At 37.1% G+C, this 24,770-nt stretch overlaps 3 protein-coding genes across 8 annotated transcripts; all 3 read right to left on the reverse strand.

Annotated features, from left to right (window-relative positions):
* Window positions 1–663: 663 nt before the first annotated feature.
* Window positions 664–1,809, reverse strand: LOC122039056. Its single transcript, XM_042599069.1, has one exon. The coding sequence runs from the start codon at window positions 1,807–1,809 to the stop codon at window positions 664–666; it is 1,146 nt and encodes a 381-aa protein (XP_042455003.1).
* Window positions 1,810–2,967: 1,158 nt separating this feature from the next.
* LOC122015249 (protein MLN51 homolog) lies at window positions 2,968–9,589 on the reverse strand. The gene is made up of 12 exons (XM_042572035.1): window positions 8,849–9,589; window positions 7,999–8,101; window positions 7,703–7,917; window positions 6,753–7,609; window positions 5,531–5,645; window positions 4,861–4,983; window positions 4,348–4,400; window positions 4,195–4,237; window positions 4,018–4,085; window positions 3,849–3,936; window positions 3,313–3,395; window positions 2,968–3,227 (listed from the first exon to the last, which is right to left on the reverse strand). Exons 1-9 carry the CDS (start codon window positions 9,352–9,354, stop codon window positions 4,058–4,060), a joined length of 2,043 nt encoding a protein of 680 aa, XP_042427969.1. The 5' UTR covers window positions 9,355–9,589; the 3' UTR covers window positions 2,968–3,227; window positions 3,313–3,395; window positions 3,849–3,936; window positions 4,018–4,057.
* A 2,762-nt stretch (window positions 9,590–12,351) lies between these two features.
* Window positions 12,352–21,702, reverse strand: LOC122015257. Of its 6 annotated transcripts, none has more exons than XM_042572074.1 (14): window positions 21,538–21,702; window positions 20,929–21,025; window positions 20,631–20,761; window positions 20,357–20,513; window positions 20,173–20,270; window positions 19,675–19,758; window positions 19,549–19,597; window positions 19,362–19,453; window positions 17,601–17,730; window positions 17,390–17,454; window positions 15,763–17,324; window positions 14,230–14,346; window positions 13,480–14,156; window positions 12,352–12,561 (listed from the first exon to the last, which is right to left on the reverse strand). In XM_042572074.1, exons 2-13 carry the CDS (start codon window positions 21,019–21,021, stop codon window positions 13,630–13,632), a joined length of 3,105 nt encoding a protein of 1,034 aa, XP_042428008.1. In that variant the 5' UTR covers window positions 21,022–21,025; window positions 21,538–21,702; the 3' UTR covers window positions 12,352–12,561; window positions 13,480–13,629. The 6 variants fall into 6 exon arrangements, with proteins under 6 accessions (XP_042428008.1, XP_042427993.1, XP_042427982.1 ...); XM_042572059.1 differs by having other exon boundaries at window positions 12,352–12,557; window positions 17,390–17,481; XM_042572048.1 differs by having other exon boundaries at window positions 17,390–17,481.
* Window positions 21,703–24,770: the final 3,068 nt, after the last annotated feature.

Raw genomic sequence — 24,770 nt, forward strand, 5'->3', positions numbered from 1 at the left:
ATGAATCCAAGAAGAAATCGTAACCATTTGCGACAGGATCACGATCATGATCCGACCACAAATATAAATGACATATCCCTTGAACCACAAAAAGTGATCCAAAATATCCTGTCTCATTGCGTTGAGCCTTTACTCACATGGATAGGAGCCCATGTTTTGGGCCGACCTGGGCCTTCCACAATGACCTTGAAAAATCGAAATTTAAGAAACGAAATTATTACTTTTATTCGTTGCGCGCCAATTATTTACTGCTGAAGTCAATTATATATACAACACAAACTCAAATTTTATTTTGACTTTCTTTTGGAGTAAATCAAGCACTGTCGACCACGCACGTAACAATTAATTACATAACCATATCATAGCCTCAGGGCGATCTAGTAGATAACACGTAAAATATTTTATGAAAAATATGAAAATCGAATCTCAATAAAATGAAGATAAATATCTTCTTTATATATTAGTTATTATTTTAAAAATTAATAATAATTCGTAATTTATCTCCTCTTCCGTATTAACTTAAAAGATTGATATTCAACTGTTACCGTCAAGCAACATCAGTCAAAAACTAACAAGCCGGGAGAGGACTAGGACGTCAAATCAAATGTAAAACCCAGAGCAAATTAATGGGCGTGATGCATCAAATATCATAATGCAATCTAATCAATCGGCTTCCTGTCCGCCGCAAGCAGGCCTCAGAGTGTTGGCGTAGGCCGTGAATTTAGGGAAATAAGAACCCATGTTCGTCGCCAACTTGCTTAAATCTCTGAGCTTGAACGAGTAAACGTAGGCTTCGTCTTCCACGCTGAACACCAACAGCATCCCTTTCTCCCTCCCGCCGTTGCACACCAACATCGATCCCACTACGGCTTCCGGCTTCTCCCAGTAGACGAACTCGTTCGACGACTTCGCCCACGAATGCGATTCCTCCCACCACCTCCACAGCGTGAACGCGCCGGAGCTTTTGCTGTGATGCACCAAGCACAACCATGATCCCTCCCAGACCGCCACGCTGATACGGTCCTCCGACTCCACGGCACTGCCGTCGAGCATCGCGAGGAACTCGATGGCTCCCGTGGCGATTTCGTATGACATGACGTAGGGATCGGCCGTGGTATGCCTGAAGCAGTCGGTGGCCCAGAAGACGGCCCCTCGGTGCACCACCGGGTTGTGAAACTTCAGCTGGCGGCTGCCGTGGTGGATCATCTCGTCCCTCGTCCAGACTCGGGCCGCCGAGTCGTACACGCGGCACTGGTACAAGCTGGACCAGTTCCGGTCCGATGTGAGGTAAACGAGCTTGTAGTCGCTCGTGACGCCGTCGCCGTCGTCGGTGAACTCGACTGCCAAGCTGGCGGGAAGTGCATTGCCGTCGCCGGGGGGAACGGGAATGAGCGAGGATTTGCGACGGGCTGGGTTGAAGGCGCATATGCTGTAGGAACTACCGTCTCTTTTCCGGTAGAAGACGAGACCGCCGGCGGAGTAGAGGAACCTATTGTCGTAGTTGGAGAGGGCATCCAAGGAGCCCGAGGGAAGGCCGGCGTCGTGATCGAGAAGGAATATCTGCGGGCGAGAACGAGAATGGCCATAGGCAAAGATGGCGGCGGCGGCAGTACTGGTGTGGTAGGATTGCATGAGAATGAAAAAGGGATCCGAGGTGATCATGTTCATGATGGACTTGGAAACGAGTTGGAGACGGGTGAGGTTTTTTGCCGACAAGTAGGAGAAAACCTCGGCCAAAGCGTCGTAGTCAAGGGTCTTCTGGTCGACGGCGGTGGAAGCGTCGGCGAGGTTGTTTCCGAGCTCGGCCATGGATCGATCGTGTAGAGATGAATTGAAGTCTTCGATGAAGTGATAGATGTATGATGCATGTGCAGGCGTCTATAAATAGATAGATGTTCATCGTTGGATTAAAATTTCTGTTACTAAATATTTTTTAGGAAAATTTTGTATTCAGTTTTGAATCCTGTTGAGAGATTTTTTTCCTTTTTTTTAAAAAAAAAAATTGAAATTCACCAAACTAATCTTCAGTCGTACTATATTAATTCTGTTTCTACAAATTGGAAAAGCTATAATTATGTTTAGTTAATTTTTGAATCCGATGTAGCTAGGAAAAACAAGTATAAATTGGTTCAATTAGCTGCTTTAAACTTTAATCCGATGTACATTAAATTAGGAGAATCTAATACTTCTTGAGGTTGGATTTGTTCTTAAATCTAATGTAGAAAAAAATATTAAAATCTATTAGACAATATAAATTATTGTTTAATTTAATGAAACTTGGGTTTTATAATTAACAATGTTAAAATAATAATCATGTTAAAACTTAAATTCAAATTCATAAAAAAAAGATGTTGATAAGCATGTAACTTTGTTCTTAAAAAAAATATTGAACAATCTGACACAAGACTAATACAAAAAGGTCTCATTTTTTTCCCAGTTAAATTGAGCATAATTAACATCTGATGAATTAGTGAGCAATACTTATTTACAAATTACATAATTCCTCACCATAAAAAGCTGTCGAACCAATATTTAATGTTGTAGCAATCAAATATACCAGTTATCTCCATTCTTATTTTTTTCACAAACGCCCTGATCTATTAGATTATGAATTAGCTTGCATAATAAAAATTATAAATTCATTTTATATTTACAAAACACCTCCAGTTAAACAAACCAAACTTAGATGTCAAAAATATATTTTTGTTACTTTAAATTTTCGGCAAGTTAATTTACGCATTATCTTGCAATACCATTCCATGATACTCTCTGTGCGACTTGCTCTAGAAAGAATCATAAATTTATTTCCTTTTTTAACTATAACACACCTCCAATTGACTATTTTAGACTTTCAAATGTCAAGGTGTTAGTGATGTCTAGTTCTTGTTGCAAATCTATTTACAAACAAACAGACCACAAGGCACTTATTGATGTTGCTTACGACAGAGTAACACGAAAAGAGCAAGGTTTTAACACGTGCAAGCGCAACAAAGCCATGATAATTATCTCCAGTCAAATTAATCCTCAAACATAGAATCCAAATTCAAAACATCAAATGGTTCTTCTTTCACAAACGCACAACTCGTTGCAAACAATGCTCGCTAAGTCGAAACATCACTATCTACAGCTCTTCAATATTCTTCATATCTCTAAAGAAAAAAAGTAGCTCACTCAACATATCTTATGGTTTAGAAAAGGTTCAACCAGTCCAACTGCAATTATAGTACCTGAATGTCAGAGAACCCCCAAAGAAACTGTTCAGATTCAAACAGCGAGCGTATTCAAACATGGAGAATAAGTTAAATTTCTTACGATAATTTGAACAAGGCCACGCCACCCATCCTGCTGCAAAATGGTGGTCTCACAACATTACAGCAAGAGCAGGTGTTAAACAGCTGCAGGATTCAAAGATTTGAGTTAAAAAAAAAAAAAATCAATGAGAAAATTAGAAAACTGGACCCTTTTTTACAATACATGTCTGTTTATCCTTTTCATGAAATATTTTCTAGCATTTCACTATTTGTCAATACCCAAAAAATAGTTTATCTTTTCTTTCCAAAATGCTCACTAAAATTTATGTTTTAAAATTTATCTTACAGATTGCAAAATGAGAGGTGAAGTGTTTTGCAAACAAAATGAAAATAAACCTTGATTGCATTTAGAAAAACAGACAAACAATAACTTGGAAGGACATTTTGACAGGAACTTTGTTCCGAAGTAAAATCCATGGAGCCCAAACATAAGTTTCCAATTTTTCATATGCAGACAAGCGAAAGTACCAAAAAAAAAAAACTTTGCATCAAAGAACATTCGATGATCAAGTGAACAGGAACTAAGCAATATTATACCTAGCATATGTAGTCGACTAAACAGCCCAATGTGCTCCTGGTCAAATTAGATGCCAAAGCAAAGACCACAGAGGGCATTGTAAAACACCTGCGGGAAGAAAAAATAGATATTCCAACAAAAGAAAGACCAAGTAGAAATGAATGGTTTGAGCAGACACCAATTCCTCACCTTAAGCTGTTATTAGGACATATTTAACCACCCATGCACATCATTGGCCAAAACTCATCTCTGAATACCTGCAAGAATATGGAAAAGAAAACAGAATAACTATCATGCTATGGAGATAACAAACAAATAATCACCATCTCTTGATGCAACTTTATATCAACATTTTTTTATGCTTACCTACGAGGCTTGCTTTGGCGTTGCCCAGAGTCCTCATTCACCTCTGATAAAAAGGAAAAAAAACAAGAGAGGTAAATACAACATAAATTTAATGATGATAATAGATGAATTATTGTGGAAAATAAGGAAAACAGTATCAGCTACGTAGTATACCGGGTCTCTGGGAAGGTTTCAAAGAACTAGCAGGTTTGCTTGTACCAGTTTCCCTGAGATACATATAGTGAATGGTGAAGTTCTTATAACATAGTAAATTCCAGTATAGGCATAGAATTACGTAGAGAAAAAAAAAAGAAGGGGGGAAATAATATGGAACACTGCCTGAAACATATTAGAATACCATTCACAATATGACATCAAAGTTCCAGAGGCAGTACAACTATTCTACTAGGCTAATCAACTATATGTGCATTTGTGAAGATTGTACCAATCAAGGCACAAATTTTTTGTTCTTTAAAATTAGGAAGTCATCCGACAGCAAGTCCTTTTTGTTTTTCCATAGAAGTCAACACAAACATATCAACAGCATTCATACCATGACCCAAAACAAATAGGCAAAAGCTAACAATGCTTGGGTGAAAAATAATTTGGAACTGTAACAGAAGCAGGCATTCAGGAAGCAAATTATTCAGAACTATGTTGATATAAAAAAAAAAATGTGCATCTTACCTAGAAGGGGATGATGAAGATGTCTGTCCTGAAGGATGAGCAAAGTAGTTTCCATCAAGAGCGATGTAAGGTGGGCAGTAAGGTGGCCCTAAAGACCCAGCAGCACCTGCCAATACTGGCAACCTGGGATCCATACAGACATGAAAGAGTATCAGTTTAATACCAGTACAAAGACATAAATCAAGAAAAACAAAAATCCAGCCTCCATATGTTTTTCTGACGATAATCTAAGTCCCTTACTCTTGATAACATGAGGCATATTCTCAACACCTCAAAGTTAATTATCATACCATCAGATGATTGTTTATATGGAAGAAACAATAGGAAAACAACCATTCAAAGTACACCTGGCTCACTACGGTACCATTCCTTCAAGAATAGTCTGTTAACATGCCTAAACTACAATTGGTCAGAATAGAACAAACAGTCTATACAGGAAACCATCAAATCCAAGTCCAAAAAAGCCTTTGCAATAAGGAAATGAAAGGCCCCCAAGGGTCCATCTTATAGCTAATAATAAAAAAGTAAACAACTATGAGAAAATGAGTATGTGCCATTGCATAAAAGATAACTATTTGCATTTCATTTTGCCTTAACCATACCAGTATAGGTCAAACAGTATAGCACAGCTGTAAAAGTGAGAAAAGAAAGGAAGCAACATATTTCATACCAAGTCATTTCTGTATTGCCAAAACCAAGCTGAGGTTGAGCTACATATCCTGGAAGAGCCATACCCATTGCAGGAACCCCCATACCACCAGGATTAGGACCACCAAGTTGCATAACTTGAAACAAGCAACAAAAAATAAAATCAAGAAAGAACAAGTTTACAGATACTGCCAAAAGTGTACAAAAGTCATATAGTCACAAAAGATTAAAATGATAATTTCTTGTTTAGTTTTGAATGAAAGTTCATTCCTCAGAATAAACAGCTGATAAAAAAAGTGAAAACTTCCTATCAGACCCTTGTCAGAATACAATCTCTAATTAGTAATTCTGATAGAACTTTGTTACCTCCCTGATCACAAACTATGGAATGAAATGGAGCCAAGAGGCATCCCACGAACCATAAGAATGATACTTTACGAAGACCATGAGTAGGAGGAAAGTCAAAAGACAAGAGAGCCTTGGTCTGGTCAGTGGTCAAAGAATCACCCCAAAAGGAAAGCAACTGCTAGGCTAGCGTTCAAAACAAGTCATTCATCCAATATGTTGGGACAAAAGGAGATACAACCTCAGTTGTTCATGTGCCCATTTTATGGGATGTACATTCTAAAAATCGGCCTAGGCGGCCACCTAGGCGCTAGGTGCCTGCCAGCTGCACTAAAAACATGCTAGTTGGCCAGCAGAGGCAACCATGGCGCCTAGGTGGAATTAGGCGGCCCTAGGCGCTGATTAATCGGTCGAATCATCTAGACACCGTGGAAATAGTGTAGGTTTTTCATGATTTGTTTTAGTTTAGGCTTTTAAATTTAAATCCCAATTAAAAAAAACTGAAATGTAACCTTGAGTTTGTGTCCGATGAAAAATAAGTTGTTAAAAATTATGGAGAACAAGAAGTAAAATAAATTTGTGATATTTTATTAGTTGTGTAATTTTGAACTCATTTTAAATTTGATGTTATTGTGTTGGAGTTATAGAATGTGATTTATTATGTATTTTATGTTGATATCGTGGAATTCGCCTAGTGGCGTCTAGTCCCTACCTAGACAGCCTAGGCGCTAGGCGCAGGTCTAGCGTCCGACTAGCGCCTAGCGAATTTTAGAACCTTCATGTAATATGAAATTTGAGGAGTAATGACATTCCATCATATCAAGAAGTGGATGAAAGGAAACCCACAGCAAAGAAAGGTGTGCTTCAATAAAATAAATTCAAGAAAAAATTTGGCAGACCTGGTAAAAGTGCTGGAGTTCCAGGGAAGCTATGATCACCATTGGGAAGTCCCACAGCCCCAGTTGCCCCAATTACCTGAGCTCCACCGTACATAAAGGGTCCCTTTCCTATTCCTTGATTGTTAATCCTTGCTTTTCCAACAAGTGTGACTTCTGGCTTGGTTACACCTGAATGTGAATCAGACTGTATAATGTCAGATGAACTAGGAGGTGCAGAATCAGGAGGCGATGATGAATGATTCCTTATGCTACGAAGCTGGACCGACTGCTGGTTTGAAATTCGTGTAGCAGATTGTGCTGGAAACTGAAGTGGTCGCTGTTCTGTGGGCTTGTTTTGAGTAGCAACTCTTCCAGGTGGGCCAATTGATGACTCAGAATGTCTATTTATGCGACCAACAATACTTGATTCCCTAACTTGGACCCTAGAACTAGCAGTCTGAATTTCTTTTGATGATAATGAAGATCCTGACAGCTGGAGACCGGAGGTAGCCATAATTTTCCCTGCGGTTGACCGAAAGGAATCATCAATAAATAACTTATCAGGTCCAACAACGTCAGTCGGTGTATTCCCTCGCATTAATGAGTTTGTTTGGGATGCCATAGAATTATCTTTTGTCAGTGTAGTATATGAAATGGGCTTATTGATGCTTCCAGTATGTACGCCCCTTTTCTGAGTCAAGGATGCCATATCTTGATTAGAGGACCCAGAGGGGTAAAATGGGGGTGATGCAGAATTGAGGCTTGAGGCAAACGAGTTCTTCTTTGGAAGAACAGCGTCTGATTGAACTGTTGCCGCTTGAGAAGATGGTCTTCCAGAGGTATCATTTGATACTGAGTGGTGAGGTTTTAAAGGTAAACTGCCACGAAATTTTAGAACAATTTAGTTCCAAATTGGTACCATGCAGTAGAATGATCGCGTGTGATAAACAACAATGAAGTTAACTACTGACCGTTTGCTCTGAATTGCAGGAAAGTCTCTTTTGTTCCTCAGAATAGGTTCGTAACGCCTAGGTCCTCTCCCTCTAACAGTCCTCGGGGCACGGGTTTCACTTTCAGCATCATCACGGTATGTATTGGACCTGTTTCCTCTAGTATACACATGTTCAGAGCCCCATCTTTTACCTCCACCTCGTCCCCTAAAACGGCCTCTAGACTTTGATCTTTCCTAGAACAAGTCAATTTTCATTCTCAATTAGCATAACCTCAAATGTAGGTTTCACGAAATGGGAATATGGGAAAAAAGTACCTCATGATTTCGTGTCTCGTGCAAATTCATTTCTTCAAATCTATCATGCACCCAAGCACGTTCATCTTTAGGATCCCACAGCTTTTGGCCACCAAACATTCGCCTATATAATAGTCATTAAAAAAAATGATAAGGAAAAAAAAAGTACAAATGCCAAACAAGAGAAATTTCAAGAATCAGATCAATATCAAGAAAACTAAATAAACAAGACAATGCAAAACTATTTGATCTAGACTGCAATAATCACTGGCTGCAACAAAGTTAAGTGCCTTTGAAATTTATACAGATCACTAAATAAATAAATAAAATGAAATACTATTTGATCTAGACTGATATAATCAGTGAATGCAACAAAAATGTGAGTGGGAAAAATGATTAATAAATAACCAATGATGGTAAAGAATCATAAGTAATGCATTATAAAGGAGCGAAGTAGCTTAATTATACAGTGTTTAAGGTTAAATAGCCCATTTTTCCTATATGAACTATTTCTAATCATCTAGCGGAGTGTAATCTTCAGAAAATCATGAAAGTTTCAACACAATGGAAATGATGTGAATATCTTAAATGATAGAAGCAATATGTACATTTATTATCTATTGAAAGTGATAAACTACATCTAAACAAATTGTCAGAGTGAGAGCGTCTCAATAAAATGGAATCTTTTGGGATCGAAACAACTTTCTATCAATAGTCTGGCACCAAAGTGATTGAATATCTCTGATTTATGAAGGAAAAAAAAAATTGGGGTTCATAAAGAGTAATACTAGAAACTGCAAGAAAAAAAATATTTATTACATCAGGAGCACAAATTGTGAAACTATGTTGTTTTCTGAGAAAAGAATATGACCTGCGGCGACCCCTGCCATTGTCCTGGAATCGATCATCGTGCATGTAGAAAGCCCCAGCAGTCGGCACAGCATAGGGTTCACTCTCCTTCGCCTCCTCTTCCACTGGATTCTTGTCTTCATTTTCTTCTGGTGTTCCAAGATACGTTTGTCCATCTCCATCAGGAATTGGTGCCTTTCCCAAGTCTTTGAGGCTTTCGTTTACTGGAATACTGGCAAGATTCCCACCTTTGCCTTCCACCATTTCTTCTTCCCCACCGAATTCCTCTACCCTGTCCACCAGTTCATCCTCCTCGTCGTAGTACTCCTCTTCGTCATCATAAACCTCAGCACCGCCTTGACCATCCGACTCGCCATCGGACGCCACCAGGTCTCCCGCCGGAGATTTCCCCCGCCCCTCGTATCCTTCCCCTTCCTCGTCGTCGCTCGCCTCCCTGCGACGCATCCTTGGCAGCGGTGCGTCCTCAGGATCGCTCTCATACTCCGAATCCTCTTCTTTGACAACCATCGATCTCCTCCCCTCCAAACCCTAATCAGCAATCAACGCCCCCAAAGCCCAGAACCTGAAACTCGGCGGCGAGGAAACGACCTTCACGATCAATCAAGAAAGATCCGCGCGATTCCGAAGAGAAGGATGAGAGGAGCGACAGATCCGCAATGGCTTGCCTGAGAAGAGGCGGAAACAAGATCAGGCGAGGATGTCAATCGAGGGATAGAGGCATCATTATTTTCGTCCCAAAAACGCGTTCTCCGCGATCCAAAAATCTGATCTAATCCGACCTCGTCTACCCAACACCCACACACTCCCCCAATGTGGGGTCCATTTAAAGCTCTACATTAATTGGTTGACAAAAGGGGGGCTGATCGTATTAGGGAGTCATTAAATTGTATGACACCCACTGCATGCGTGCAATCAGAACGCGCCACGTAAACTTGAACCGCTCCATCACTCTCATTGGTGACGTAAATGGAGCACCACTCTTAGCTCACGTTAAAAGGTAGATTCAAACTGCCACACCCAAATCGAACCGCAACCAGTTTCTTGATCATAAATAGATAAATTCCAATTTCACGACCATTATATATAAAAAAAACTAAAACATAATTACATCTTACTAGTTTAGTCAAAATCAGGATCAAAGCCCGAAGTTAAATTATATTAATATTTATTCCTTTTCATATTAAAAATAAATTTAACACTTATTAATAATTTTTTCTAATTATTTTTTTATAAAAAATATACACAATGACAACACTTGAACCGATAATATTAGAAAATATATTTTTTTTTAATCTTTTGGTTAAGATCAAGTATAGTATCTATTTTTATCAATTTAATATCTAATATAATAAATTAAATTAAATTTTTATGTTTAATATTTTAGATATTAATTAATGTATATTCAGAATAGTGACTAACATATAAGGGAGACATTTATCTCGATAAGATTTGAATCTCAGATCTCATGATGACAACACTCCATACCCGAGACGGATCCAGGAATTAAAAGTGGACTGGGTTGATTCTAAGTTGATTGAGTTTGCCAAGGATATTCTAGAAGGGGTCCGAGTTTACTTTACACGAGCACATTATCATCTTACCTTTTCCTATATTTTATTAAATTTTAAACAAAATTATATACGAATTTATAAATAGAACTGTAAACAATTTATAAATAAATTAAAATTATATTTGATATATTATTTGAGATAGATTAATAACATATTTAAAATAAGATTAGAGATAAAAATTCTATTTGAAATTAATTTTATCTGGTTAATTTTAAAATAAATATATAAATAATTTTTTAATCCAACTAGAAATATAATATTTTTATCTCAAAATTAACTACGGACTTTTACTGGACGGAAATTTTTTTTATATATATTCTAATTTTCTTATAGGGAAAGAATTATTGATAGAATGAATTAATGTGTCTAAAATATTTATATAATTAAATTTATTAGTTATTATTATGTACGGTAGAAAGATCTTCTTCTTATGTGAGATGACCAAAGTTGACTTTGAGATAGAGGTGTGAAATTTTTGTCAAAGGGTTCGGCTACTGTACAGTCCAGCCCTTACATAAATCCGTCCCTGCTCCATACGTTAATCACTAGATCCATTCGAGGAGACTAATTAATGTATATTTATGTATTATATTATATACGTCCGTTTGAGAAAAATCTGAAGTCATAAGTTTCTTCATAACAGACTAACTCTCTGAGATGGCCTTCTTTAGTGTGTAATTCTTTGCAAAAGCAGTATAAAAACAACAGTTGATAAGATATTGAAGTGCCGACACGGCAACACCATGAAGTAGCAATGGACGATGGCAATGATTGTGATGATGAACGAGTTCAAAGTAGTTGCCAAACGGCATTGAGAAGAGGGCCATGCTTGTGCATAGGGTGGTGCCGAGCCAAACAGCATCGAGAAGATGACCATTTTGTACATATGCTCTTCATCCCGTCAGACGCTTTCACCAAGAACTCAAGCTGGGTAATGTTGTTGAAGTCCTCGGAACTGGCCAGGACAAAGAACTGAGGGACTTGCCATATCTTCACTACATTTCACTGTTTTGATTTTATTGTCAAAATGCAGTTAGCTATATTCAGAAAACTTGACACAAGTAAATGACTGACCTTCGCTTTTCACGTGGGAATCATCCATTTCACCATTTGAACCTAACTTAAACAAATGTCAGTTAAAGTACGCATCTATTTGACAAAGAAGACACTCAGAATTTAAGCAAAAAAAACATAACTTTATACTATTCCAACTTTATAAATTGACTATATATAATGTATATTCTTTCATCTTTTTAAGAAACAATTTTGAACCAAAGAAAACAAAATTCTCCATGAACTAACTAACCTTCACAAAGTTGTGCGCTAGTTTCATAAATTTACATGCAATCAAATATTCCAAATAGTTTATAAATCGTTACTGTTGTAGAGACTAGATCCCTTAAAGGCGTGCTACAAAACATAACCACCGCCAGTTGTAAGTATCATTGTTTCTTGTTTACCTCTTGTAGTCTTGTTCCAACCTTTCTGAACCTAATTTAACGAAAATTGGAAAAAGATATCACAACATCAACATCCAATCATCGAGCTCTGGTCACCATAAGAGCTTTCATAACAAGAGCTTCCTAAGTGACATTGGAAAACTCATGTTTCACCACTGTACTCATGTTTCATCTCAACAAGTGTTCAAATTATACATCATGTTGCTCCATTGTACGAGCATTCTTAACATAGAAATGCAATTCAAAATAGTCCAACCGAGACCTGTCGTTATTACCATAATAGCCTACATAGATAATGAGTAAGTCTACATGATAAACGCTCAAACTCTTCTATAGCTATAAATTACCTAGTATTACGTCTCAAAGAGTCAATGCATCCATTTTGATGTCGATAATAACAGAAAATAAAAACCCTCGGGCAGTAGAACAAAGCATATTGGAAAGTACCAAACAGCTTTCAGCTATACAGTTCGTTTGGCTGATAAATAGTACACTCCAATACAAAATCAGCATTACATGTATTTTTCAATCTTTCAGATTTACAAAAATATGTCAACAATCCCACCCTACGCACCATGACCGAGCAAACAAAATAAATGTCAAAATAGGGAACCTTCTGTGATGAATCTATGCTTGAGATTTGAGAACTGGATCATAAAATCATGGCAAAACCTAAGGCCTTCCTGGTTGGAAAATGGGCAGTAAATAATCAGATCACTTGGATAATAAAAATACTAAAAATGATAATATCATACTACATAAAAGAACAGAGATCGGCATTAATAAGATCAGAGGAGTAAAATATCAGACTACAACATAGACAACGAGAAAGACAAGATAATTGAACCTTAGATGATTTGATAAGGTGAGACAGCATGCCCCCAAAAACAATATACATTGATTCCATGTAATGAGGGAATCTAAGTTGTTAGAGTAATCAACAAAAACGTGTTCTCTAGTTAAGCATGAGTACAATAAATATGGTTCCAAACAAGTTGGGAAACACGATATTGCTGGCAACAATAGAATCACATTATGTTTGTCAAGATGGCAGGTAATGCAATAAGAATAAGTAGTTGCACATGTGAAATTGATGGGTAAAACAAAGAGCATCAAACTAGGCTTGACTCACTCAAACTTGTGTGAGAAAAAGTGATCTCTGTACGAGTAGCAAAGGTGTAACCTTAACCAGATTGGTTAAATAATCCAATGCTCTGAAGCTCCAGTATACCATAATTTTACTCTGCTGTAGCATAATTTAGACGAGTTTGCACAGATGATTGAGACGCGGATAAATATTTAATGGCCATCTGATGCTCCTTGGTATTACAGATATGCCTAGCATATTTTCCATTGAAGAAAATAACTTATGATTTCATTAAAACGCAAGAGAATAGTTACAGCTACCACTAGCTATTTACATTTGGGAAAATACAGCTCCAGAAGCTTAAGACAAGCAATTCATCCTTTGGAACATCAGCAATTTCAGAAGATTCCAGAAATGCAAACATGGATAACATTGATGATATCCAGATATATTTTGGTAACATTCATCTACTAATATTTTCAGTTAGTTCAAACATTTTAAAAATTGTTTATACCTGATAATGAAAGACACCATACCAAGCTCTGTTGTTTTTTATTTTTTCATCATGGCATATCAACAATCACATCTGCTCCAAGAACCAATTTTACTACCCACAGATAGAGGCATTTACGTAATCAAGTGGTCAAGATCTGAGTTACACGGTTCACATCCCAAATGCTCGGCTGTATAGATCACTTGCACTTGGCATGTGGAACTTGTTTTCAGGAGTGCTTTTGTAGTAGTCATTGAGCCCAATTCTTTCATTCCTGAAGACATCACCCATGCCCATGTCAGCAACAGTATGCAAATTATTCCAGGAATCCCAATGGCTATTTGGGTAAAGTGGATTTCTTGGTTGCTGGTGCGACAACTGTGCAAGAGGAGAAAACCTTGTATGACTTTGTGCTAAAAGTCTAGATGCAGCAAAAGCATCATTTAGTGGCCAGAATGTTTCTTCCATTTCTGGTATCCTCATGTTTTGATGAGAAGAAATCATCTGCTGTGACAGCAGGTGAAACCTTGGGTCATTATCAGAAGTGACAAATTGTGCAGGAAATGATGACTTCAATCCCAATGTTGAGTTATTTGGTTCAACAGTTATCCGGCTCTTGCCAACAGCCAATATTGCAGGATCTATAAACTCCACATCACCAGAATGACTAACTGAATGCGATTGATAATGATTTTCACCTGAAATGGAACCAAGCCAACGATTTACACACCATAAAAATATCAAAAACACACGATAGCAAAATGTACAAACCTGAGTAGGCACCATCATAAGTCTGGTTAAATCTGGTTTGAGAAGAAAACCCTGGAGGAGGTGCTCTGCTTGGAGCAGAGAATCCAGGTGGAACAGCAATCTTGGCCCTTGAAACACCTTCCAAAAAAGGGCTTTCAGTATGTAAATTAAAAACATGAAAGACACAAGTTTAGCAGAAAGGCTACCAAGCATTTGCTACAATCAAGTGAACTTTTCCTTGCATTTGAAAATAAAATGCTGAACAAATCACTTTTCGAAAGGGGATACAAGGATCAGACAGAATGGAGATGTGGAAACAGGCTAGTCAAAGCCATTTATAGGCACCACTAGTCCAGGTGTACCCCATAGATAAAAACAGATCAAACATCAAAGTCAAATCCTTGTATGCATATTTGCTTCAAGAATTACATTAAAATTGATTAGTGTATAACATAGCCTTGACCTCTAAAACAAGCATACAAATCTTGGTTTTTTCAGCAAGTAGCAACCATAAATACCTTAGTTTTCAATGATGATGAAGGTACTAAATATACATTTCAAATGAATCCTAACAATCCATTTTGGATGGAGCCTAAAAGCAATGCAAGAAACATATTCTCAAAGGAAATGATAACAATACACTCCTTCACTATACTTCCAGTTCTTTTCAAGGTTGCAAAGAAGAGTTGCAGAAGCAAAATTGATAAAGTTTTATCTTAACTGATACTGTTTCCTTGTTCAGCTTTGAAAAACAGGCAATAATATTAGAGCTTCACAAAATTGCAGTTTCAGAGAATCCCATATCCTAAAAACCTTAAAATTCCAAAACACTGAAAGCAAAATGCATTAACCGCATCTGACACACGGTGCCTGAATAACAATCATTCTAGTTCATTATGGTGCTTCCTAAGCCACACACAAAAAAAAAATCTTCCATTTCAAACAATTAAAAAAAAGAAAATGGATATATATATATACATACAGATATTATAAAACTGAAGTCTAAATTGGGTGCTGCATCAAGTCAGCTGGAATATTACAGCTAACCAAGTTAACAATCATAAAAGTATATACCACAGATTTTACTGTGTTAGATTAACGTATAATTAGATGTCCTAGGTTGCTTGAGAATTCAACCATGCATACACCAAAGACACTGTTCTCTCATGTACGCCTCCATAGCAATCATGTACTCACATGGGGAGGAAGTAGACAATGTCATAAAAGGTGGACACACAATGCAGATTTCAGACACTAAAAAAGCAAAAAAGCTAAAGGAATCTTAGACAAACATCATTGACCCTACTGCAAGGCTTACAGTCATGAAAATTTGTTGGCATATGGTTGTGCATGTAGCCATTCAGAATAATGCTGTCTAATCAGAAGGCACTTAAGTATGAACATAGTCTATTACGCCCAAATCAAAACTAGGTAAGGAGCATTAGAACAGAACAAACAAAAGTTAAATGGGAAGCTAACAAGAATGACAACCCTGGATATAGTCTCAAATATTACATACAGTAAGTTAAAAAAAAAAACATTAAATACTCTTACCACTCCTATTAGAATCATCAAAATTTTGGTCAATGGAAGGACCTGCATAATCGTTGACTTGAAAATCACTGTAAAAACTATCTTGGTACGAGTTCTGTGATGAGGAACAAAGTTTCTGCACATAATTAGATTCTCCAATGGGAGTTTCTAGAAGACTTGATTGATTTTCTTGCCTGGCAAAAGAAAATCTAGACTGATTATTGGTTGCACTTCTTGATGAACTTGATAAGCTAAATGATCCATCTTGCTTTTTTGTTTCACCCAGCAACTTAGCCAAAGAGTTAGCAGGTGATACTGATTCGTCCCATGGATCAAAGTCTAATGACAAAATATCTGATATGATGCTGCTCTCTCCTGTTTTATCTACAAAGGCATCCTTGACAGTGTTAGTTGTAGCACTCCTACCTAGAGGTCGCACACTCTCTTTGTTGAAGTTGAACTCGGAACTCCCTGAATCATTCCTGCTCAAGGAGTTTATGCATACATCAACTATTTGAGCTCCATTATGTACAGCAGAATCTTGTTCTCCCAAGGAACAATTGGTATCAATATCCACAGAACTCTCACCACCTGGTCCTTGCTTATTGCCAAGTCCATTCCACAAGGAAGTAGAACTTAAATGGCTTGTATTATTATCCTGGTTATTTAAAGAATGCAAAGAGTGGTTCTGCTCTTTCAATGGATTATCCATCTCATTCATCGCAGATATCAACTGTTGCCCTTGGGGATCATTGCTCCAATCCGATGACTCACCCATGTTCAAGGCTACAGGCTCTGAATTAAAATCTCGACTCCGGGTCAAAACAACTGAAGAGAGATTAGAGGCTAAGGTCTGATGTTGACCAATATTTATCTGTTTCATTGTCGAGCTATCCGAGCTATCAGATGAAGATCCTAAGACCAAGCTATGTACATCACCATTGATGATAGCTGAATCATGCTTAACTACAACAGGATCAGAATTGCTAAGCTGTCTAACATTACATTTAAGCATAGTGCTATTTCTCAGCATCATCTCACCACTGCTTAAATCTATGATGTTTTCCCTATCTTCAAGTGCTTCAACAAGAGGGCTTGATAAGCAACTTGAAGAAACCTGGGAAACATCTGTTGTCTCCAGGACAACCTGGGTTGGCAAATGTGATAAAGATGTAGGTTGCTGTCGGCCAGTGTTCAATTTTATAGAATCCAGACCAATGGATCTGTCATCCAAATCTTCCCTGTCTTCCTTGGGCTTCGGTGTGATAATGGTATCATCATCCCATGCAGATACTAATGGATAATCACTTTCAAAAACTGCAGCCAACGATTTAGACAGTCTTGAATCTAGCCAGTTATCAAGTTGTAATTTCTCTGATGGTGATAATACGGCATCAGCTACATTTCTTTCAGGTACCTTTGAAGTTGTAATCACTTCATCAAGATTTTCTGAAGGTTGAATTGGACTTTTCATCAGTGGAGAAGGCAAAGTAGAACTTTTGCTAGTCTCTACGTTTTGTCTGGCAAAAGTTTGAGAACATTGCGCGTTTGAAGTTATTCGACAATTCAAACCACGAAGACCCCTACAAGTGGTCAGAATATTAGTTAAAAAGATCCTTTCTCACATGTGAAGTTAAAAGCAATATACCATGAAGCAGCTGCTGGTAAACCATTGAATTTTCCAAGACTGCTATTGGGAGGAGAACCTTTGACCTGGCAGGGAGCATTATGCATGAATACCTAATTTGAAAAATAATGAGAGAGAAAAACAAAAGGCATAAGGTGGAATTGGTCTCCTAGAAGATAGCAGCAGTTCTTGTTTAAACAAGTGCATCTACTACTAAAGACTATATGCTTACATTAGAGGAACCTTTGACTGGATGCTTGTCCGAGCCTGTTCCATTAATACTGACATCATCCACTGGAGGAGGCAACAAATTTCCAGACCGTCGCTGTGAATTGTTTAAAGTAGTTTGTGGAACCCTGCTCCTGCAATGACATAAGTTAAACTAATTAATGGATTATTAACTACAGCAATACAAAAAAGTTTATAAACAGACACTAGAGCATGAGTGAAACAAAACAAAAAAAGTATGCTCAAGAAGAAAAAACAAAGGAAGTAGTTGGCTTGCCTCTAATATATGTAAAGGGCCCAAGGTAAAACACAAGTAGAAGCTTATTTATACAATTGAATATTTTTAGTGTATTCTTAGTATGCCCTTCAATAATCAACAGGCACTTGAGTATGACTTAACGGGCTGAAACAATAATGTAGTGTAGATAAATGTAGGTACTCGAGTATGACTTCCCAGGCTGATACAATAATATAGTGTCGATAAATGAATTCTTAGGGTTAGCAAGCAGCAAATACCTAGCATCCAATGCATAGAGTACCGGATTACCTTGATATAGAATTGATGCCAATGGCTTTAAAAAAATTCAAGAACACATGAAATGTACCTAATCAGTCTTTAACATCTCATAAGCCATATGGTACTAGAAAAAACACTGATATCCTACATTTCCACCTCGACTAACCTACTTGTGAATACTGACCATTAAAAACTAAGGATGATGCATACAAAAGTTTGTCTGAAGGTAAAATAGCAGGCACACAGGAGAATTGAACCAGGTGGCATATCATTGAAAGGTTGAATAACACAATCATGCAATATTTGGAATTGTACCTCAAAACACTATATCTAGATATTAGTTAGTGATATACAAGGACTAGTAGGTATGGTTAAAGGCAGACTAGCTATTGGGGACCATTGTCAGATCAAATGGTAAATCAATGGTTAGCACATATAGGCGCATACAATTCTGTTTCACTTTATGGTCTTGCTCATGCATCTCAACCAGGATACGTACTGGATCTGAATCCCTGAGGATGACAATCTACTACCTTATAACCCCTTTCATATAATGTGTGGTCGCAATAAACAGATTATTAAATTCACATAGTTAAACCAAGTGATCCACCAAGTTGCTTATGGCTCAATGATGATCTACCAAAATAACCTGTATAAATTTGATACAAAAATTCAAGATATAAGAAAGAGAATAAAACTTAACATGGTTCTTCACTTGCCGATTAGAAGCTAATTGAAATCAAAACCAGAAGGAATAGGCTGATGCGGAACAGAATTAACTAATTTATGTTAATTCCAAAAACCTGGCGCCAATTAAGAAAAAATGAAGGCAACTAAAAAAATGAGGTTAGAATGAAAACAGTTGCAAAGATAACTAATTGTTTAACCTGTTTGATATATAAAATAATTAAGGCTGAGGTAAAACTGAAGGCAATGGTAAAGTTGCTTCCGTATGACCTTGTGGTCACAGGTTTGAGTTGCAAAATCAGCCTCTTGCAATGCAGGGTAAGGTTGCATATAATAGACCTAATGTGGTCTGCCCTTCCCTAGGACCCCGCATTGATAGGAGCTTCGTTAGTAACTCCATACATCAACTACTACACACTATCAATTGAGTGATTAATGATGCATGTTGTAGTAAGATACACATTTATTAAATCCATGGGTTCAATCACAACACACAATCGCCTCTTTATACCGAGAGATCAAGAATTAAAAGTTCATGCAAATTTTGAAGGGGAGAAATACCTAGTATATGCTGAAATTGTCTCATCTTTTGTAAAGCTATCCTCTTGGCTCCCTACGTCATGCAAATACAGACAATCGGGATTGCTGCAGGTCTGAATCAAAAACAAACTCAGCTTATAAAAATTCTGCAGATAGACGAGCAGATAAATATATAACCTGTGAGAGGACAAAAGGAGATGCTACATACCAAGTTCCTCAACCATGCACGGCAATATTTTGTGGTACCAAAGCATGCTCTAAGAAAATCAAGTGTCACAGAATAAGAATTCTAAACAATAAGTTCAAGAAATCAGAGGTCAGGTTATGTGCTTACCTCAAGGTTTTACCTTCTAAAACATAATTGTGTGCTGCTTGTATGCATTGAACTGCTTCTTCCTCTTTGGCATATGTGATATACCTAAACATTAACCATTACATGAAAGGGTTAAAGCACTTCACACTAAAAAGAGGATGAAAAAATGCATGCTTGAAACAGTATCAGGACACGACTTAGCTTATCTGAATGAAAGAACAGTGAATCTCTTCGATATCATTTGGATGTCCATTAAGAATTATATAAAATTGGGGCGTATTAACTATATTTAAAAATGATTACAAAAATCTTAGTCGACAATGAAGTGAAAAAGAATGATAACAACAGTCCACAAAAGAGCTATAGCAACAAAAACTAGAAATGAATTAGGACAAGCGACCATAACCTAATAATGTTTGACATAATTAATTTCTCTGCTAATAGGTTATATCTTATATGTAAATGTCTTCATAACCAATGCAAGACACAAGCTACAGGAGTGTGTTTGATGAGACATACACGCCAAATGTTTTCTGAGGAGCGGTGCCAGCTGGACGTGAAATTGAAACCTTTAAAACTTTACCATACTGTCCGAAGTATTCCTTGCGTTCGAGAATCTGACAAACACACATATACAACCTTTCAAAAAATGTCATGTTGACAATTTGATTCATCACTATTGGTGAAAATGACATGAACATACACTTTCATCACATAAGTTTCCTGGTAATCCAGTTACGTATACAAGATTTTTTTGCATTACTCTAACACCGCTAAGGTGTTTCATAACTTCTGCAGAAATCTTTGCCTTTGTTTTGTGAGACCTTTGCTTTTTCTCAGAGTAAACCTCAGCTATTATCCTGTCTTCAGGGTAAGGAATATTCCATGCCATTTCTTAGTAAATGAGGGTTAAATGAAAATGAAAACATAGAAATGCAACAGAAAGAAAACAAAAAACATATGAAAACACTAGCAACCTCTCAGAAGTAGCAGCAGCTACTTTCAGGACTCTGTCCTTGTCATAAGGTGTACGACATGCTGGACATCGGGCTTCTGTGTCATCCTTTTCAGCCATTTCAATTATGTGATGCCAGCACCAAATACAAATCTATACATACCAAATACCAAATACTAATCATAATGTATGATCATATAGTTCAGTAAATATGCAGAAACTTTTGTTTTAAATAAGCTAGACGATGCCGAAAGAAATTTTAATGTATGTTCTACAGAACAAAACTTAAGTGTTTCTTCTTGCTTTGACGAAACGCATACCTCGTATCCACAATGGCAGGGCTTCAGCTGCTGGTCGGTCAGGTCCATTTCCTCCGCGCACAAAGGGCAAGTCCTTTCTCCGTCGTCACTCATGGTCCTAAGCACAACAACAATTTCAAATTCGTCAACCGTGAAACAGTACGAACGAATTACTGCTTGCTTCCAAAATCTGACCATTAGAGAAAACAGATCCCCCCTCCCCGTGAGAAAATAAATAAATAAAAAAGTAGCTAACAAGTGAACGAATTGTCTCCAACCAACTCGAGCAGGAAAATCAAAAAACATATTCCCAAATACCCAAATCGACCTCCTTAAATCCAAATATAACTAACGAATAATCAGATCAGATCACAATAAAGAAAATCTCAACGCTTCAAACACTTTCGCTTTGGAACCGGAAAGAAATCGAAAGCCCTCAAGATCTATCCTACACAATCAAATTTTCGAAGCCGGATCAACGCAGAAGGGATAAATTCGAACTGAAGTTTTAAATCAAACAAGAACCTAGCCGGAAGACAAAATCCGAAAAACGAACACAGATCTGCAAAAATTTTACCAATCCGCTTACGATGACCTAAAAAATTTACTACCGGAGAGGAGGAAGATTACGTTGTTGGGGCGGCTTAGCACGACAGATTGGGGCGGGGAAGATCGGCTCGATGAGAGGCGAGACGACGGCGAACGAGCGAGAGAGCGACAGAACGAGGGATCGAGAAGAAACCAAACCCTTTCCTTTGGATCAATTGCTCTCTCGCTCTTTCAATTTATCGCTTTTTATTCAGTCAGTCTTATTTTTCGCCATTAATATAATAATAAGACAATTTCTCATTTTAGTCCCTATACTTTTAAAATTCGTTATTACGCGTAAACTTTATTTCCGTAGTCGAATTACCCAACCTCACCATTAACCCCTAATCGCCTTCATGTGACGCCAGGTTTACTAATTTAAATTGATTTCAAAATTACCTTACAACACATAAATCTATAATTTAAAAGGTAAAAAAAACTTGTTTTTTTGTAGTTTAGAATTTAAGAATATTTTTAGAATCATGATTTAATTTTAAATCAACTTATGCTTAACAACTATGAATTGCATTGAAAATTAATATTGCTCATTAAAAATTCATCCTTAATTTACTAAAATTAAAATTTAATCTTTAAATATAAAAAAAATTGAAAAGACATCCCGTTGCCCTGAGGCAAATTAACATGTGCCATCGACACTAGAAAATCTAGTACCACATGCGGTCCACATGGGTCATCAAAGGGAATACTTCAATCATAGAAACAAAGTCTATGGGTAAGATATAAATTGTAAAATTCTAGAGGGTAAATTAAAAAGTATCAGGGGCCAAATAAAATTTTCTCTTGAAATAATAAAATAAATAATTATTGACTGACACGCAAATGCCCTTGTTTTTGTGACAATTAACAAATCTACCCTTGCATATATTATTTTCTTTATCTAACCCACGAAGGGTCAACTCCGTATGTAAGCCCGTCGTGCCATCCAACGGGTGGGTAAACAATGGGTACGTTAAAGGATATCAAGAAGCTTGTTACATCAGTTTAGTCCGGGCGGCCGCTGCGTTTGGCATCTCCACGGAGGCTAATTAAGACATTTTATTCGTGACGTGGCGCCATGTGACTGGATTGGTGGGGTCCGTCCAAAAAGCCCTACGATATAAATTTCAGTGGACGCTTAAAAAAAATAAATAAAGAGTTCCAACTTCTTCATCATAAAAAAAAATAAAAATTAATCCTGAATAATTAAAAATAGACAGTGGGGGTGACGACGTTAGTTTATTAAATTGTTACTAATCATTTTTTAAAAAGGAAGAATAATTATATTTTATGGTGAGGATGTTGAGGGGGAGGCAAAGTCCACGTGGCAGATGTATGGTGGTGGAATGTGTCATGAGATTGCGAGGAGGAAAATATGTGTCCAACTAATGCGAGCTTTATCCATCTATATCCAGCAAAGATAATCATAATAATAATAATAATAATAATAATAATAATAATAATATATATATATATATATATATATAAACATATTTTGGATTTTGACTATAAATATGCATTCATCTTCTTGATTGATAATATTGATAAAAAGGATTAGAGAGAATATATATATCTTAATTTTTTTGTTTAAAAAAATATATTTTTTTTATTTATTTCTACACATCTTAGCTCTTTAGGTTTATTATATATAATGATTGGTTAGATTGATGTGGAGTGAGAAGTCAGAGCATGTTTACTCATAGGAATGAATTATGAAAAGAGGAGAAAAATAATTAGATTCTTTTGTCTACTCGAATAAAGTGTCAGTGAAAAGTGTATAGAAAGAGGGGAAGGTGCTAAAAAATAATAATAATTTGACTGTATATTTCTTAAAAATGAAAAAACATGGCATTTATTTTCAAAAAACAAAAAAAGAAAACTCAAAAAGTACGAAAAAAAAAAAGGAGAAATCCCCTTTATTCTTCCTTTCTCCTATCTTTCCATTTTCTATAATTGCACCTTTTTTATTTCCTTTCCGTCAACTGTAGAGGACATCAATAGGGAAATAAATATATGTATAAGGTAGGGTCTGAAATCGAAAAAAGATGACATATTAAATCGGTGCTTTTATTATTGATCCTGAAAAATTCTGAGGTAAAAGAAAATGGTCTTAAATACTCCTTTTTGTCTATACTAGAGAGAATAAATAGAAACGTTAAAGTGAAAATAAGGAAAAAGATTCATAGTGTAAGTACTCTAATGTTCAAATTAAAATTATATCCAAAAAGTAGAGAAAAATATGAACAGTTTAGCAGTAAATGTAGATGTGTGTGCATGAGTGCACGCATAGTAAAGTGCAAGTAAGCATATATATGAGCGTAAAATACTTGGCCAACGGAGATAACCTCTTTTACACTGACCTCATAACCTCTACAATAATGTGGCATCAAAGAATATCTTGTGTCAAAATATGTCAAATAAAGACAGAGGTACGACCATAACCTCATAACCTCTCCATCTATAATTTCTTAGGAAAATGCACTCACTAGGATCTCTGGGATAGCTGAAGGGATGTTCATGATCACCTGGTTAAATCTTTTAGTGTACTCCCTCATCATCTCCTTGGGCCCCTATTTAAGGGAAAATAGACTCAACATAGTTTTGTGGTAGTCACGGCTATTGGTGAAGTGATGGAGGAATACTTTATGAAAATCCTTGAAGCAACAAATAAACTCGGTAGGAAGCCGGTTGAACCATCTTTGTGTCGAGCCAGAGAGAGTGGTAAGAGACACTCGACACTTAACATCATCCATGTATTGGTGAAGGATGACTATGTTTTTAAATTTGAGCAGATGACCTTCTGGGTTAGTCACTCCTCCATATTCTTTGATCATTAAGGATCGAAAATGGTTTAACAATTTGTCCTCCAATATTTCTTGGGAGAGCCAAATACTTATCCGTTCGGGATAACTACTAGGGACTTAAGCCTTTCCCTTTTGCGAGTCCCTAGTGGGTGCATCCTCGGAAGATGATCCCTAGGGCCTTTCCGCTTGGCTCATATCCTCTAATGGCGTGCAAAACAATGCTTGGTGCTACGCAACTAGGGATGATGGCACAAGTGGCAGGCTAACCAGCTGCGCAAGCAGTTGTATGAAGCCAGCCGAAGGAGGAACTGGTGAAAACCCAGTCGGTCCTTCCACTTGGGTCCCTTGCTCGGTGTGAGGGCTCATCATTAATACAGTCGGGTCATGCGACAGAGGACCCCGACTGCTGCTTGTTGTTGATGCACTTACTTGACAGTTATTAACAACTCCAAGTCATCTTGTGACAAAGTAACT

The sequence above is a fragment of the Zingiber officinale genome, chromosome 1A (genome assembly GCF_018446385.1).
Source record: "Zingiber officinale cultivar Zhangliang chromosome 1A, Zo_v1.1, whole genome shotgun sequence".
Classification (NCBI taxonomy): Eukaryota; Viridiplantae; Streptophyta; class Magnoliopsida; order Zingiberales; family Zingiberaceae; genus Zingiber; species Zingiber officinale.